The sequence below is a fragment of the Mauremys mutica genome, chromosome 21 (assembly GCF_020497125.1).
Source record: "Mauremys mutica isolate MM-2020 ecotype Southern chromosome 21, ASM2049712v1, whole genome shotgun sequence".
NCBI classification, from domain to species: domain Eukaryota; kingdom Metazoa; phylum Chordata; order Testudines; family Geoemydidae; genus Mauremys; species Mauremys mutica.
Genome location: NC_059092.1, coordinates 5,047,888 through 5,066,138, shown reverse-complemented (window position 1 = coordinate 5,066,138; position 18,251 = coordinate 5,047,888). Strand labels below are relative to the sequence as shown.

General features: G+C 45.5%; 1 protein-coding gene across 1 annotated transcript in view; it reads left to right on the top strand.

Moving 5' to 3' along the window:
* PLCH2 (phospholipase C eta 2) overlaps positions 1–18,251 on the top strand; it is a 152,531-nt gene that overhangs the window by 38,943 nt on the left and 95,337 nt on the right. The window contains exon 2 of the mRNA XM_044996315.1: positions 14,209–14,355. Within this exon, the coding sequence (XP_044852250.1) occupies positions 14,220–14,355 (136 nt within the window). The 5' untranslated portion in view covers positions 14,209–14,219. The remainder of the gene's footprint in view (positions 1–14,208; positions 14,356–18,251) is intronic.

Genomic DNA, 18,251 nt, shown 5'->3' with positions numbered 1-18,251 from the left:
TGGACATAATTTTGTGATTTTGGGGGGGGGAGGAAGGAGGTTGACCTGGATCTGTGCCTTAATTAATTAGAAACAGTTTAGAAAAATATCTGCATTTACTGGTGGTGCATTTTTAAGAAAAATGTTTCCCCTCTATTGATTTCAAAATCTCTTATGTATCTTGGCTAAGTTACCGTCTCTCATATTTATTCATTTGAAATGTTGCTACATTGAAACTCTTGCATTTAACTTCCTAGTTTTTTTATTACACATTTCACATGCTGCTACTTCATTTTATGGGTGATGCCACCACTTCTAAACAGGCTGTCTTCCCACTCCCTCCAGTCTCTCTCTTCGATATAATTTCTGTCACAATTGGGGTACCCACCAACCGTTAATGGCTTCAGTTTCCAGTGCTCTTCTGTGGGTCATGGGCTCTATACTTGGAAGAGCTTTTACATTTTTCTGTGTTTAGTGAGACAATTGTTTATTCTTTCAGGTTTTTAATGAATTCAAGTTATCCTCTAAATTACTGGTTCTGATTCAGTCTCCTTCCCCGAACAGTCTGCAGAATGAGCGTGATGGTTTCTGCATTTGAAAAGATGGGTGCCTAAAGTAAACCTAAATGGACACTTCTTAATACTATGTTGTGAGCCGAATTCTCCTTCCCACTTAGGTTGGCTTTATTCTGTTGACTTCATTTGATTTAATCTTGATTTAAATCGGTATGAGAGAGATCAGAATCTGGCCCTATGCATATTCTGTATTGAAATTTGGATGGGGTGAGCTGGTAGGTCTGCAAAATGACTTTGGAAAGCTCCATGCCTTCCCTTCCAGAGGGAGGCCTTTGGTATGTCCTGATCTGTGATTGATTAAATGAGACCTGCATTCAAATTCTGTCACAGATTTTCTGTGTGACCTTGGGTAAATCATTTAGGGCCTGATCCAAGTCCCACCAGGACTGGCTCTAGGCACCGGCAAACCAAGCACGTGCTTTGCTTGAAGTCCCTGGTAGCTTTTTCCATTGACTTCAACAGCAATTGGATCAGGCCCTCAACCTCCTTTCTGCCTCCGTTCTCCATATATAACATGAGGGAAATGATACTTCTTGTCTCCCACCCTTTGACTGTTCTGCCTGTTTAGATTGTAATCTCTTTGGGGCAGGGATCCCAGTGATGATTGAACCTGATGCTGTTCTGAACAAAAAGAGCTCTCAACCATGCTTCTGAAGTGGTGGAAGCAGCCACACGGACTCAACAGACATTTTAGACTCCAGAGTGACATTCCTGGAATCTTACTACATAGATGACAACAATAAACTGAGAGAGAGAACCTCTAGGATGGCATGAGTGAGTGCCTCCTTGCTGTCCCTTGGAGACTTGTAAAAAGCCGAGAGGCTATTTGGGCTGTATTTCTGACTAGGAAGTTCCAGAAACATGGTGAACTCTTCTTTGTTCTCTTGAAACTCTCTTGAAGTGAGGGGAGCTGTGTCTAGAAATCTCAGGAAGCTTCAGAACCAGCATTTTGGAGATACCCCAAGCATTGATGGGTGAATCATATCATGTATCCACTCACCCTTAGGAATCTCCATTCCTTGTCCTTTTCTTACAGTGCATAAGCCAGGATCATGTATCTTCTCAAAAGTGCTCATGTCTCCCTTAGGAAACTACCCCTTTCCTTGACTCTTCATCTAAGTGACTTCTCTAGTGCTGCTTTTGAAGACTTTAGAATTCTGCTACTATCTGTGCCACAGGGCAAAGTTGGTCACTTCCATTTAAAGAAAAAAAATACTGTTCATGCCATGAAAAGCCTCTGGTGTCTGCTGGGAATAATGGGAAGTCTCTAAGAGTGCCATGGAAACAAGGCTTTAATCTGTGTGTTGTCACTCGAGGAAGATTTTTCTAAGGATGTCAAATGAGGCAAGAATAGAAACCCTTTTCAATAGGCTTATGTCCTAAGTACTTCAGCTCAATATGCTCTATGAAGAAGTTAGGGGAGGGATTTTGTCACATTTAACCCTTTTTGATTTCTGATTTCCTCCCTGCATGGTTGCCCAGTGCCCGCCATGGGTGATCAGTGGATGGAGGGGCTTTTGTTTGCATTTTTTAAAATATTGTATTTGTGTTTGCTGTGTGATCCTCTTTGTAAGTGACCTGAAGGACTGATTGATTGTCAACTACAATGATTACATTGATGGAAAGCTTCCTCTAAGCGGGTCTTACAAATCTAGCGTTAGCTGTGTATGAAGATGGCTTTTTCCACACCTCACCCCTGCTGGGTTCAAAGCCACCAGCATTTCTTAGTTCTGAGCTCTGGAAATACCAAACCCAATATCTGAAGGCTCTTGTTCAAGAGCCTGCTTGTACGAAGGGATTCCAACTCAGGGCTGCTGTCAACTTAATATCTTGTGTAATGCTGCTATAGGAGCTTTGTTCCACCTCCCTCCCTCCCACCCTATCCCCAGATTGATATCACATGAATGCTTAATGCTGAATCTAGAGTGTCCCTGCTGCAAATGCTGCTGTTTAGAGCGAGTGCTGCTCCTCGTGCAAGGCGAGCCAGCTACCAGGATTTAGCACTCCAGGCCACTGCCAGCCCTTTCTTCTCCCCAGAGAGCCAAACTTGCCATGGTAATGGTGCATGGGAATGAAGGCGCTCGATGGGACACCCTTTCTTTTCTCGGGAGAGGAGAGGGGAGCAGGTGAGCATAATCCTAAATCTTAGCTCAGTACCACACACACAATGTTATATCATACTGTGGCACGGGCATTTCCGATTGTTTTACATAAAGACTGTCTAAAGGTGAGTGCAGACGCTGCACACTCAGCTAGCAGTGCAGATGGTGAGGCACTGCTGCGGTGAGAAGAATGCATGACACACCTGACCCATAGGGTGTGTTCCCTACACGCTTCTAGTTTTGAGCAGCATACCAGAGCTTTTCTCTGCTGCCTCCACCTTGCTGGAGCCTTTCACTGCAGCGTGTTGCTGCGAGCATAGACAGGATCTTGGGTATATTACATCTTTGGTACCACCATCAGTGTAGTAACTGAGCAGTTCAGTCCTTAATGTAGTTACCCTCCCAACAGTGGTGTGTGGCAGGGAAGTGTTATTTTCCCCATTGTACAGATGAGGGAACTGAGGCCCAGAAAGGCTAAGAAGGTTGCCTAGCAGCACCCAGGAAGTCTCTGCTGGGGAGGGAATTGAACCCTGCTCTCCAAAGTCCCAGACTAGTGCCCTGACCACTGGGCTCTTATTCCCCTCAAAAAGAGATTCAAGTGTCTTTAGAACCAGGCTGTGTGGATCCTGCCTCTTTGTCTCCAGTGCAGCAGGTTTTCATCCACAGATCTTGGAGCGCACCACAAAGGGAGTCCCCATTCCTCAGATGGGGAGCCTGAGACCCAGAAGGTGGGAGGGGAGTGACTTGCCCAAGGTCGCGCACTTAAGTCCGTGGCAGAGCCAGCTGTAGAACCAGGTTTCCTGACTGTAGTCTGGTGCGGTATCCGCCGTCTCTGTCCTGAGAAATGACATGAGACAGCAGGAAGGATATTGCTAGAGTGCTTTACTCCTGGTGTGGCCGAGCAGCAGGCAGCCGCAAGGTGTTTGTGGCAAGCTCATGAGCACGTCCATCTGCTCCTCACCCTCCCTCCATCCCAATCAGCAATCTTCCCACTGTGCTGTGCCGGATTCTACTAAGTACAGATCTCTAAGCTGGGAGACCAGCAGCCCATCCCAACTTGTGACCTTGCCCTGGGATGTGAACTCTGGACTTGAGGCAAAAAGACCATCAAACTCCCCCTTTTTGAGTCACTTCTTTCTAGGTTTAGCTATTCTGCAGCTCCACTGAGCTGTGAAATGGGGAGTGGAGGATATTTTAATTAGTGCTGCTTAATATGCAAAGGTCTTTCTAGGCACCCAAGAGGTAAGTGGATCTGTTCTTAAACAGAATTGACAGGCAGACCCCCGCTGCCACCGAAGCTGTAAGATGCATATTATGCTCCCCATCTGGCCCAGGGATGGCAGGAGCGAACTGGCTGCGTATCCGTGATCTACTGTAGGCACAAAAGATTTGCCACCATTCCAAAAGGGGAATGCAGCCACGCTGAAGGTTTAGGGTGATCTTTCTCCTGGAAGGCTCCCACAGGATGAGAAATGGCAGCTTTATGGTTTACAGTGACCTTGTTACCAGGTTTGAGCTCTGCCTGTTTCCTGGCACTTGGAACGCTCTTTCCACTCCCCGCTAGCAGTGCTTGTGCTGGGCTGGCTGGCTGGCTGGTGTCCTGAGCAGGCGTCTTTGTGGGGCTGTCCATTCATTAGGGCTTGGCACTCTGGAATGGGCTGTGCAATCAGACTGCAGGAAAACTAATCTCAGGTTTTGTTGGGGTGGTGGTTTTTCTTTTCCCTCCCCCTTCTCCTTTTTCTATGGCTGCAGCACATGCCCCCTAAATGCCATGACTGGATAGGGCAGAAGCCAGAGCTTTAGGATTAGTGCGTATGGAGGATTTAGGATTACAGGCGGACATGTATTGCTGTATTTGAATTGTGTGTAGTTTCTCCTCGCCGGAAAGAAATAGGCTTCCTCGTCTAAACATGCCGGTTAGAATATACAAAAAGCCCGTCTGAGGCTTGAAAGGGAGGAAGGTTTGAAGCAAGGCTTTGAAAGAGCTACATGAGAAGGACACGTGAGCATACAGAGATGGAAAGAGAATGAAGAACTCGGGCACCTGGATGGACTTGTGGCGGGGAAGATGTTCTGAACGGTGTCCTTTATGTTTATTCCGACAGACATTATTGTTCACGGGTGTAGGAGATAGAGGCTGATCCTTGCAGGAGCGAGACTTCAAGTGCTTTACAAATCCAGCATGTATGAGGATAAATTCAGCTGTGTGTAAAATCGCAGTTGAAAAGGGGAAGTGTCATGCAGACTCCTGACAGCTGAGGGCTAGTGTAATGGCACACTGGGTTCCCAACAGCTAATGACTTTTGGAAAGGAAATAAAAATATGCCTGAGAGGACTTTCTGTGCACCTTGAATGCATTCTTCCAAATGCTGCCTTACCTCATGGGACGGTTGGAGCCTCTCGGGTCTCTTCTTTTAAAATAGAAAACTTGAAAAAACACCTTCTTAACTGAGCGATTTAAAAAAACCGAAACCCCATCACATAGAATGACAACTGAGTGTATTTTAATATTCAAAGTTTTGCAGCAGGTGGGAAGAGTCTAAATTAAACCATGAAATTGCTGTGTAACAAAACAGCCTGAAGAAACATCGGACTCTTTATTTCTCTGATTAGCGTGAAGATTTTTTTTTATGGTGGTGTACTGGAAATTGCAACTACAGAACATTGGCCTCCGCTGGGGGGCGGAGAGCTACCTGGAGCCCTGGCATACAATTCAGAAGCTCCCTTTTGTCTCCAACATGGACACCTCCAAATCTCCCTTGCTTCAAAATAAGTTTTCAGTCGCCCGCTTGGCCGAGGAGTTTTTCTGGATTGGGGGCAGCATTGTGGCTACGCCAAAATGGAAGATGGGCCAGATTGGTAAGACAGAGAATGTCAGAGTCCCTGATGCTTAATTGCACAAGACAATAGCATCTTAAAGGCTTTCACATTTACATCTTATTTAACGACAGCTTTGTCTAGCTGTAGCTGGGGTGGGGAGGAGGATGTTGACACACATTTGCAGAGCGTGCAGCCCCAATGTTCTTTTATCTTTGCATTGCTTTATGCGTTCCCGGCATGTCTCTCTATTTTTGTGAAAGATTCAAGAACTTCTGAATTATATTTTGACTCTTGATTTCACTTTCACTTTTTTATGACAATCTGAATAAAATGTGTACACCTTAACACGCGTGGACTTTGAAAATCCCTATTTTATTTTTGCCATAGATTTCCCTCTCTGCCCCCAGCACCTCCTCCAAAAAAGTAAAGTAAGTTGGTTGACTGGGCAGATCTGGTGTTAGCAGCAAGAGTTTGTGCAGTGTGAACCATTCCTCCTGGCTCATTGCTTTTCACACTCTGTCCATTTTCAGCAAACTGAATCCTTCACCCTTGTATATTTGAAGGAGACGCGTTTCCTTTTCCCAGATTCAGATCCCTTTATGGGTGTTTAGTTGTAAGTGCTGATAAGCCGTGGCACAATCCTTTGACCTCAGGGTTGAAATTCTGCACTAGCTGGATGAGATGAGAGCACTTTGTTCTTTAGGGAATAAAAAGGGGACACCTGGCTAGAAATGGTATCATAAATATCTGCATGGTACAGTATAGTAATGTGATAGAACAAACAAAGCCTCCTGTTACATTGGTGCATTGTCACTTGATAACAGTGGGCTTACCCAGACGTAACCGAGACTCTGTAGAAAGGGGTTTGCCTGCAGAGCATTCTATCACTTACACTCTTCAAAGATCTACTCCTTACAAGGAAGCCTGGGTTAGGGCTGCTTGAAAACTGATCAGAGCTAGCTGCGTTTACTCTGGCCAGAAGCACCAGCATGGGCTGAGCACAATGCTTCGGCAGTGCCCCGCCTCTAGGTGGTTGAATGGATGTTCCAGCCCAGAGGAGCAACTGCAGAATCAACGGATTGCCCAGAAATTAAGCTTTTTAATTTTTGCAGCATTCCCAGTGTCTCGTCTTGCATTAACCTCTCATTGTTAATGACTTTGCGCGTTAATAATGGATGCAGTCCAATACACTCTGCTTTGTATAGTACCATTTGTACAAACACTGCCCAGCCCTCCACTTGCAGGTTTAAAGAGCCCCAAACTCAGTTCCCCTCTCCCTGATGTTTTAAGGGCTGTCAGCCAAGGGGAGGAGAAATAGGGTTCAGCTGAGATTTGAAATGAGACATGAGTCAATGCAGGCAAGAACTTCAGAGAAGAAGGCTCTTGCACCAAGGGTGATGACAGTGTGCAGGGACAAAGGAGACTTGTTTATCCAGCACTGAGGGAACAGAGAGGCAGGAGTAGAAAGAGAAACCAGGCAGAGGGAAGCTGAAGAAGTCTGAGAAAGGCAATTACTGAGCTAGGTCCTGGAATCAAGTGTGCAAATTGCTATCAAGGCAGGTCTCTGTGCCTGGTGCAGCTCTGACATAAGTGAGTATCCTTGGCTCGGCCCACTGCCTGTACCAGTCACTGCAACACAATAGCCTGCTCTCTGTCTGAAATGACGTCAGCCCAGTGAACAGCAGCCCATGCATTGTGTAAAAAGAGATTTCCCCTCTCCCCTAATGCCGCAAAGAAAAGCATTTGCAGAACATCTGTCTTCCACTTCCATTTGTGTACAGAGCCTCAAAGGCTCTCGGTTACAGAGGTTATCTAAAATAACTCCTCAGGCCGTGTCCTGAGCAACAGGCAGAGCTATGAATGCCCCCCATCAGCATAGGGGCGTCTGCTGCTGGTGGCAAAAGCCACTCTCTGCAGCCAGTGGCAGATTGTCACGTTTCTGTAGTAACAGAACTCGGGGTGAATTTCTGCAGGGTAAGAGTGAGTGGAATGCGAGGCACCTTACACTGAGCCCTCAAGGTGAGTTGCCAGAGACAGGGCTGCCCAGAGTGGGGGGGCAAGTGGGGCAATTTGGCCCCCATGAGAATATAGTATTCTATAGTATTGCAACTTTTGTTTTATGGAAGGGGACCCGAAATTGCTTTGCCCCAGGCCCCCTGAATCCTCTGGGTGGCCCTGGCCAGGGAAAGGACTAGCTCCCAGGAAGCCACTGTGCTGCTAGTGGGTTGGCTTTTTAATGTCCTCCAGTTCTGCGGCCCTTCAATGGAACAGAATTCTCAGAGCTGAAGTAGGCCACTGGGGTCTAAATTGTGTGTGGGCCTCATTCCTCCTCCCCCGGTGTGAATTGGGACTAACGTTGCTGAGGGCAATGAGACTGCAGCCGTGTAAGGCTGGCGTGTGCATTAGACCATGCAGGGGCTGCTTCGGGCTGGCAAATGTCACGTGCTTGGAGATCCCTGAAAGGGAAATGAGACTCTCATTCAGCGCGCGCTCTCTCTGTCTCCGCCACCCCCTGCAGCGTACAGATGAGCCGTTGTCAGGCAGGATGCCGAAAACATGCACTTTGTAGGTTTCCAAGTCAGACTCTGTTAACAAAACTGGGCTGAAAAGTTCAGCAGAGCTGTGAGCGGCTGGGCTTCTGACCTTCCTAGGGAGACTGGCTGTGCTAGCAAAGCTGCATGATGCAACCGGGCCAAACTCTGTTCCCGAATGTTCTGAGAAATCTGAGCCCAGGTGTGAAGATACACAACTTCTCCCCTGCATCCGCTACAGGCAGTCTCCTCTCCCCCCTCCCCCCCCAGGAAAGATAATTCCATTGAAACAACTCCAGAGAGAGAGAGATCCGAGCATGCCTCGAGTCACGCTAGGGCCTGTTCTCACATGTGGGGAGATCCTCAGGGACGTAAAATCTGGTAATTTCTTATTGTTCCCATCAAATCACTTATTGTTCCTCTACGACTGCCACTTCCTGCCCCTTGAGAAGCTAAATCTTGCTTAGCAAGAACCTTTTTTATTTCTAGTTCGCGTACAGGAGTAGGCAGTGAGTGACCTGGGTTTCTATTCCTTGCTCTGCTCCTGCCTTTCTTTCTGACCTGTGGCAGATTGTGTAATCTCTTTCTCTGGGTTTCTCAATCTGTAAAGTGGGGCTGCATCCCTGTATCACAAGAGTGTTGTGAAGCTGAATTAGCGTTTGCAGGAAGGTGCTGTGGGGGGTTTAGTGAAAGGGCAGAAATGAACAGTTAAGGAAGGTGGCTGAGCTCTGAGCAAATAGGAATATTTATCCACCTTCTCATGACTGGTCTCATATATTCTTAAGATTTTTCTCCCTGTAACTTTCCTTGGTAGAAATACCACCATGGAGCTCCTTTCCACACAGCTGCCACATCTCCTCTAGGGGAAGGAGCACTAGACCTTAGGAGGTCCCAAAGAAAGGAGTGTGTAGGTATGTTTGGGCTCCTTACCCTACCCCAGAAATTCCTCTGCTCTCTCTAGCACGCCCCTTCACCCCCCCCCCCCCCAAACCTCCCCAGGGCTGCCTTCTTTCCACCGTTAGTAGGAATTTGGATCTCTTTCCCTTAAAGTGTGAATGAGACACTTTCTTATTCTCCCTTCCTCCTGTCTCTCAAATTCAGACTGCAAAGCAAGCAAGACTGTGAGAGCCTCTAGATGTCTGACTGATCTATTCCCAGGCAAGCCGAAGAGGTGCTTCAGTCTGAACTCTGGGTTTGGTGTGCAAACAGTAATTGCATTTGTGCAGTGAACCATCCAACGAGTAGTGCAATATTTCAAACCAGACAGAATTGTCAGCTGAATGGATATTGAGGTATCGTACGCTGTGGGTTGATTTGGTCAACAGTCCCTCAGAAGGAATGAGTGACCTTTTCAGGAAGAGCTATTGCAGGATACATTTAAAAATAATCAAAGCTGGGGCGATATTCAACTCAATAAACATATATCCAGAGTTTCCGTAATCACATCAAGGCAACACAACCCCTGCACTACATGCATTTATCTGAACTTTTATTTTGTGCAATGCCTTTCAATGCCGCTTGTTTCTTCTGTATGGCACTTCTTTATGTGTAGAGATGTCTCCCATGTTTATTCTCCTCACTCTGTAAAATGAAGGTTTATATTTATTACATTCTGAGGGCAAATGGGGAAACTGAATCCTCCCCGAAGCATTGTAGTGTAATGCTGTAGTGAATCCCTGTAAGGTCTGGGCTGAGCGTGAGTGGTAATACAGTATGACCACGTGGACTCTAACTATTTTGCTAACACATGTTCTGATTAAGGTCAAGGGGCCAGCTTTTAAATATAATTTATACAAGGGATTATGTTGCCTGTCCTTTAAAAACAAAAATCCACCCAAATATACTTCTTTAAAGTAAATAGAACAGCCCAAAGTGTTGAGGCTTAAAGTCTAAATTCTCTAGAAATATTGATAATTTGTCAACAAAAACTAATCTGTAATGGGAAATCTTGGCCCAAGAAGGTGATCTGAAGTTGTCTGGGTTTTTTGAGCTTGGAGGCTTTAGCATCCCAGAGGTGCCTCTCCTCGTGTAGTATTTGTCTGTAGCCTGCCTTGTTAATTTTCTCTGGGGGACTGTTGCTTTTACCGGTTGAAAGATGGGCCTGAATCATCAGATTCACACCTGCCAGCTTGGAGTGTTTGACTCAAGTGTGGTGTGTGTGGTCCATCTTTCCTTTCTAGAGCACTGGATTTTTATCTTTCCTTGCAGTTATAGTGCTCCAAGCACCGTATGAAGGAGGGTGAGCATTGTGATTCTCCCCATTTTCTGATGGGGTGAGGGCAGTGGAAACAAAGCACCGAAGAGTTAAGTGGCTTGCTAAGGTTAGGTAGGAAATCAGGAGCAGGAATAGAACTTGTTTCTTCTGCCTCCCATTCATGCGAGCACCTGGACCACGCTGTCCAGGTGTGGTGGAATGTCTTCCAGGCCCTAGTGGGTGGTTAAGCATGCAAAGTTTCTTGATACATTGCAATAATTACCCTTGTTTGGCACTTGTATAGGTCCCTCCTAACTTCTATTCATTACATTACAGAAGAGCAGCTTTCGCTATGACATTCGCACCTATCTTTTCCACTTGAGCTATCATTCTCGGTGCTCTGTCCCCCTCCTCATAAAACACCTTGGTATAAAGTATACCCTGTCCGGTGACAGGTAAGCTATTGATTCTGACAATTACTGGGGCGAAGTGCTGCACTACCTCTTCATGCCCTACAGTAAAGCCTTTGATGGTCTGTAGAGTCCTCTACAGCCTCCATCAGCGCAGTCAGTGTGTGCCATGGGGAAAGGGCTGTCTCCTGTTCACCCCAAATGAGGGCATTTTTGAGTTCTTTGAAAGAAGGAAAAAAGCCATTCTCCTTCTGGAGCCTCTAGCAACACATTTGAGGTTCACTGACTCTTGCGTTAATCCATAGAAGCGAGGAGAAGAAAAGCTGATAATCCAGTTTGGCTTTCCAGAGCATTAATGGTCTAACCTAAAAGTGCCTTGCTCCCCCCTTCCCTTGAATCTTGGCTTCTTTGAGTCAAAGTCAAAACATGGCCATTGAGTAAAACTCTTATTACTGGAGCTCCTGCACCAATCCAGACGGCTGGGGGAATGGATATTCAAATACACAAGAGCACTTAGGCTCCCGCTCAGATTGACTTTCAATAGCAGTGAAGCACCTAGCGCCTAGCTATCTTTTACGCCTCTGAAAATCTGCCCCAGGAATGACAAATAAAAGTGTTGCACAAGAAACGCCTCTGTGACTCTGGGTGGCCTGGGTGTTACATAGGTACAGGTGTCTTTACTTCTGCATTGGGGGCAACATTTGAAGATTTTTCTTAACTTGGAAAGAATCATATCTTTGTTCCATTGCTTGTCAAACAGACAAAAAAGAATTTCCAAAATGATATTGCTGATAAATTCACATTAAGCTTGTTCCCGATTATTTTTTATATTTTTATTTATTTTATTTATTCTCTCCTTTCAAACCACACCAAAATATTCCTAATTTTATTTCTTTACAAACTTTGCTACAACATGCAGTGCATGCTGGAGTACCATGGTGTGCTACCAGACAAGTTAAGGACTGCAAATCAGTCTTGCCTCTGAACTTCCATGCATTTTATGCCAGAATCTTCTAACAGCTTAATGTTTTCTCCTGATCTTGCCCTAAATTATGGGAGTGAGTTTAGCTGAGACATGCCAACATTTGGGAATAGTTTTAGTATTGCAAACCTAAGGGTAGTTCTGTTCTACTCCACTTATCACCATGGTTCTCTGATGTGGTTTCTTTTCTACCCAAATCTGCAGACATCAGGGAGAGAGGGATAAATGTTTGTCTCCTAAGCTTTAATTACGTACAGTATGTTAAATAGTATTGGACCACTAGACTTTAGGCTCCAAACTTGCAAATACCTAAGCAACATGAGACGTTTTACTGGGACTGCTCACATGCTAAAAGTTGACTAATTTGTGTAAGTGTTTGCAGGATCTGGGTTCTAGACTTGAAGTGCTTTTTGGGCAAGGACTGTCTTCACTCTGGGCCTCGTGCAGTACTGGGCATTCAGTCAACATTTTAATACTTTCACCCTAACTAAAAAGTGTTCCACGAACTCCTATTTTTCAAATCCGCATTAAAACAGATGTGGGGTTTTGAGTTTTCTTACTGCTTTTTCTTGTACTGCCACCTTCGTTTTCTATCCTGTATAGGTTCTTATAGGTGCTCGTCACTGTAGTATCTGAGTGCCTTCCAATCAGGGCCTCAAGCAACGTGGCTAGCATCTGTCCCGTGCTTTGTTCTCTCCTCCTCTCCCCAGCCGGAGAAGAGTGTGCAGTTGAGGTTTTTTGTTTTTTATAGTTTGGATGTTTTTAAAATATATCTTACACACCTTGCTCTGTTAGAGAAGGCAGGGTCGAGGGAAAATGCGTGGCACAGCACTGAGCAGGAGGAGGACCGGTTTGGATCCTTAGTCCCTGGGACAGTTCAGGCTAAAGTCTTGGGCTGGCTCCCGAGAAAGCTCTGTCTCCTGCACAAATGAGCTTTATTTACCCCAATGGTAGGAAGTTCCAGTGCGCTTGAGGAGCAGAGCTGTCGACCACAATTTTCATCCTGGAGCTTTAGCTGATCTTTTAGATACCCTGGGCCCAGGCCATTGAGCACCTTGAACTTGATTCAGTATTCTCGGAGAAGCCAGCTTGTGCTGCTTTTTGCTATCTGACTGTCACAGCTGTAAGCAGACAAAGTTTAATGATCCTCCCTTGAATAGTTCAGCAGCAGATGGGAGAGCTTTATTATCTGCTGGAGTTCAGAGCTCGGAGCTGTAACCAGAGCATTCAATGAAAGGCAACTGCATCTTTATCTTCAATTTTTATTTTTTTTTAAGTACTAACCCTGAAGTTGGCACATTAGAAACTCACCCCCTCGCAGACTTAGCCACTGCTTCGTATTGCTGTTTTTTATTAATAAATCTGTCTCATTTTTATCTACTAACTTACCTTAACATTGGGCTCAGATGGCCCGTTAACATGAAATGAGCCTGAGAATATTGGCATCTAACTCACAGCAGTGCAGAGAGTGATGCATGTTGGGATTTTTTTTTTAAATCTTACGGAAGTATATGATGCATAATAAGAATGAGCGTGATGGCAGAATTAATACTGTGGTGAGCTGCAAACAATTACCAAGCTGTAGTAATAATCACTTGAGCCTCAAACTGACTCACGGCTTTCGCTGTTCGGTTCCTAATGATGGGATGCAGAAGGTAGCAATGGAGCAAAGTTGGTTTGTTGCTTCTTCGAAGAGCAGCACATTTAGAGAGGTGGAGGGAACTGTTTTGGAATGCTTTGTTCAGCTGTGCGTCTCTCTGGCTGTCATACAAGGCACTTAGCATTACACAGAAGATAACTGCAGACTATTTTATAAGAATGTAGCCTCTGAGGCCGCCTTCATCTTAGCAGATGGTCCTTTCTAAAAATAAATAAATAAATTGAATCCAGTGTGTGTTTCTAATAACCTTTGTGCTGTTAATTTTTAATGTCTCCTCTCTATAGTGAAAAACAGTTTATTTCTAAAGCGATTTGTACACTAAGGACTTTTGTGAATTATTTATTGGGTTCCAGAATATTTGCTATATTCTGAGTGGCCAAGTTGGGTAATTAAATTTTTTTCTCTTTAGTTAATTGGGCTCTGGGTAGGCAGGATGCTAATTCAGCCACTTCCCAGGAAGCAAATTTATTTCTAACTGGGGATGCTGCTGCCCAAAACTTCTGACTTTGCAGCGAGAAATGGGGGGGGGGTTATCTTTTTGCCAAAGAAGCAATTGGAAGATTAAAGGTCAGCTCTCAGCTGGTTGGTATAAACCTGTGTAGCTCCACTGATGGTAACAGTTATGTCAGTTTTATATCTGCTGATCATTTGACCTAAAGGTTGAAATTCCCCCCCATGCAGAGAGTCAGCAGGAGGCCTAGACATCATAAAAGTCCAACTTAAGTGGTGCCTAGACCTTGTGCTGACCTGCGCTGGGGTGGATTCCACCTTAGACATGTAGGTGGAGCTTTTCAGAGGCACGGCTGGGAGCTGTTGTCCAGAAGGGATCTCTGTGAACATCTGGTCTGACTTCCTGGGGCAGTCGAGTGCCTAACTGCAGGTTGTGCCTTTCAGAATTTTGAAGAATTTCAGTCTTGTCTCTAACTCAGGCTGTCTTTTTTATTTCTCTCTCCAGTGGAAAGATGTATGAGCTCCATGCAAGCTGGTACCCAGATGATCAAACTCCGGGGCAGTTCCAAAGGACTAGTCCGGTTCTATTACCTCGATGAGCACAAGTCGTGTATTCGCTGGAGACCGTCGCGAAAGAATGAGAAAGCCAAAAGTAAGTGCCGGCCACCGGGCCTTTCTGCTGAGAATGAGAGGTTTGCATTGGTACTGAATAGCCGACATGAGGCGTTTGGTAACATGGAAGATGACCAATGCAAATCCTGTGGCTGGATTGGCAGGACTCTGCCTGACTTGTATGAATGTTGTTAACACTTCTGCTAGTTGAGGGCTAAAATAACCCAACACTTGGAGATGAGCTCCAAGCAAATCCTGTGTCAATAACCCCAGATTTAGGAGTGTCTGCAGTTGGAGGTTTGGGTCTTCACTAAAAACGTCTGTGGGAGAAGGAAGGGATATTCCCCTCCACATCCATATCCCATACAGCACAGCTCACTAGCTTTATTTTTGATTGAGGCAACATTCCTCTGAAGCACCTGCTAGTGGTCATTGCTGGAGGCAGGATCCGAGGTTACATGGACCGGTTGTCTGATGGGTTGAGGCAGCTCTTGTAGGGTTTATCATGCACCAGAAAGATAGGGATTATTGGTTGCAAATAAAGATCCCCAATCCTGCAACCAGGCCTATGTGGACAAAACCCCATTAGAGTCCATCAGGATCCATTCAGACACAGGGATCTACCCTCGCAGATCCTGCTGTGTGTTCTGGCTCTGAGGGCTGATATGTCTCTGCATTCAGCTACATGTTGTGTTTTATTACAGTCATGCTGAAAGCCTCCTCACTGAAATCGGGGCTCAGTTGTGCTAGATGCTGGAGAAAAAGATAGTGAGAGGCTCCCTGCCACAAGGGGCTTGCAATTGAAATAGACAAGACGAAGGTTGGGAAGGGAAGCACAGGGGACTTGCCCAAGGTCTCCCAGCCGGTCAGTGCAGAGTCAGTAACAGAGCCCAGTTCTCCTGAGTCCTGGGCCAGTGCCCAACCCACTGGACTACGCTGCATCTCATTTTTGGCCCCACCCCATCTCCCAGTGGCCTAAGGATAAGGGCAGTTTCCTGTCGGGACTTTCATTCTTTAACGGGGGCCGCTTTGTAATATTTTCCCCAAATGTGTGTGCATGTGTGCGTTTGTGTTTTTTTCAGTGTCTCTTTTCACCAGATGGTGGCTGATCCACTCCAATGAAAGCATAAATGATTGAAAAGCAATGATTGCTTCACAGACACGAGTTGTAACCTGCAAGAAAACAGGGACTTCAATTATTTGTTTAACAAGAGCTACTTAACGAGATGTGTGAAACTGTGCTGGCAAGGAAACGCTGCAGAGAGGTGTCTGACAACCATCACGTCGAGGGGAGGAGCAGGGAGACGGAGAGCTTGGGGACCAAATTAACCTTAGTGTTTCCCCTTTTATAACTACAAATATGAATGTAAATGTTGGCACAATCTGCATCTCTGCATGTGACCTGTTTGTTGGCACGTAAAGATGCACAGGGAGGACACCTAGTTTGAGAGGGGTGCTTGCATAATGGTTAGGGACATAGCGGACTAGGGTGTAGAAGATCTAGGTTCAATTCTTGGCTCTGCAATAAACTTGCTTTGTGACCTCTGACAAGTCATTTAATCTCTCTGTGTTTCAGGATTCCCATCTGTGAAATGGGAATAATAATACTTCCTTTGTCTGTTTTAGCATAGATTTTTCAAAAGTGCCCACCATCCCTGGGCGAGGTTTATGAGCATTTGGAAATGCGACCCCTTTCCAATTTTGACTAGCGTACCAAGCCACCTGGATAACGTCCAACGTATTAAATTTTTGCCCCATTTTGTAAAATGACTGCACATAAATAGACTGCTCTGGAATATTAAAGTCTGTGATTGGCATTTACGTTGTCCTTGGCGTGAGCTGTGCTGTCAGCAAGCACAGAGAGCTCATAAACCGGATGTTAAGTCTATTTTTTGCATTTCCTGTTTTGACATTTGCTTTGTCTAATGCTATTTGAGCTCTGTGTGTGTCTGTGACTGTTCCATACCCACTTGCTAAATAACAGTAAGTCCAGAGGGCATTGATATAACAAAACACAAATTTGGTGTTTTCTGCTTAGTTTAATTTCAAATGAAGAAATTCTGCCTGGGACTGGAGTCTGTGTTGGATTTTAAATGTTCTCCTTATGTCAGTTTGATCTAAACTGCTTTTCCCCTAGAAACAGTTAATGGTGCAGTTTGGATTTTTGCCCTGCTACAACACTTTTCCTTTTTTAAATCTTTTAAACTTTTGGCATGTGTAGATCTGTGTAATGTATACTCTCTAGCTGCACAGTCACATACCATAGCAAACAGATGTCTGCTTCTAGGGAGAGCCACGCTTCTTGTAATCTCAGGAGGACACTGTAATCTGCAAAATTACATTCTGTGCTGGGGTTTATTTTATTGTTAAAATTTCTCTTCTTGACGCTCCGGATCTAGGATCTTTAGAAGGGAAACAAATTGTTCAAATAATTATCGGATGTGCTGGCTCTGAGTGCATGTGGATGCTAGACACTGTTTCATTAAACGGAAGAGCATTCTATAGCTTTTTAAGATTTGTATATTCAAGGGGAAGAGGAATGCGGGTTGACAAATGTTACCAATATCTTGGTAATTTACTCCCAAGCCTAGATGTAGGAAGGAACCTGGTAGCTAGAGATGTTAATGATCAGTTGGATCAAGTCCTGCAAAGGCAAGAATTCATTCCTGAGTAAATGGCACTAGGATATAGGAAAGGCAGTGTGTTTCAGTGGATAGTCTGAGAGTCAGGGTACCTGGGTTCTGATCCTGGCTCTGCCACTGAGCTATTGTGTGACCCGGGCAAGTTACTTCACCTCTCTGTTCCTCTGTTTTGTCTCCCTTTGCCTGTCTTGTCTATTTAGATCATAAGCTCCTCAGTGCAGAGACCGTCTCTCTGCATATGTACAGTGCCTAGCGCAATGGATCCCACTTGAGGGCTCTAAGCACTATCATTATTAGAGATGTTCTACTGATACTGTGTTTAATCTTAGCCAAGAAGATTTACAGGATGCTTCACAACAGACTAGGATGTGCCTCTTCTGTTGCTGCCTGTGTCCTTTGTTGGCTGAGCTTGCAAAGGCCTTAAACCCAACTCAGCAGCATTTCTCTATTTATAGTATTAGAGAGACAAGGTGGGTGAGGTAATATCTTTTACTGGACCAACTTCTGGTGAACCAGACAGGCTTTCGAGCCTCACAGAGTTCTTCTTCGGGTCTGGGAAAGGTCCTCCCAGCGTCACAGCAAAATGCAAGGGGGAACAGATTGTTCAGTACTTGCATTTTCCTGTGACACTGAGAGGACCTTTCCCAGACCTCAAGAAGAGCTCTGGGCTTGTCTACACTTACAGCGCTGCAGCTGAACCGGTGGAGCATCACCTGAACCGGTGGAGCTGCGCTGCTGTAGCACTTAGCGAAGACACTACTATGTGGACGGTGTTGCTTCTCCCTTTGGTGTAGGCCCTGCCTCTTGGGGTGGTGAAGCCCTCCTGCCGACCTAGTGATCCATTCCAAACCTCATGGCATGTTCTAGGTATCAGTGGCTAGAACCCTACTGATTTGGAGAAAGGGGGAGAAATGGGGACAGTAGGACACCTCTGCCAGCTCTTTCCACGGCCACAGCCTCAACCTCAAGCATCTCTGCAACTGTATTTGTAGATCAAACAACTGGTTGATGGGTTCCTATTAATGACCCCCAATATAACAAGACCCCGTCTCCTCTCTGCTCATCCTTCCCTAGAGGTCAACATGCTGACACCCTAAATGACTTAGGTCAGAATGCAGTGTAACTGCCCCTATATTTCCCTTCAGTAAAGGCATCCACTTATAGGCTTCCGGCAACCCTGCCATCACTTCTCTCTTGGGTGGAGACACACATCTCTCCCTTCTGACTGGGGTATCTCCAGGCTGAGCTGTTCCCAGCAAAGACAGGCTGCTCAAACAGGCCTGCCTTGGTCAAC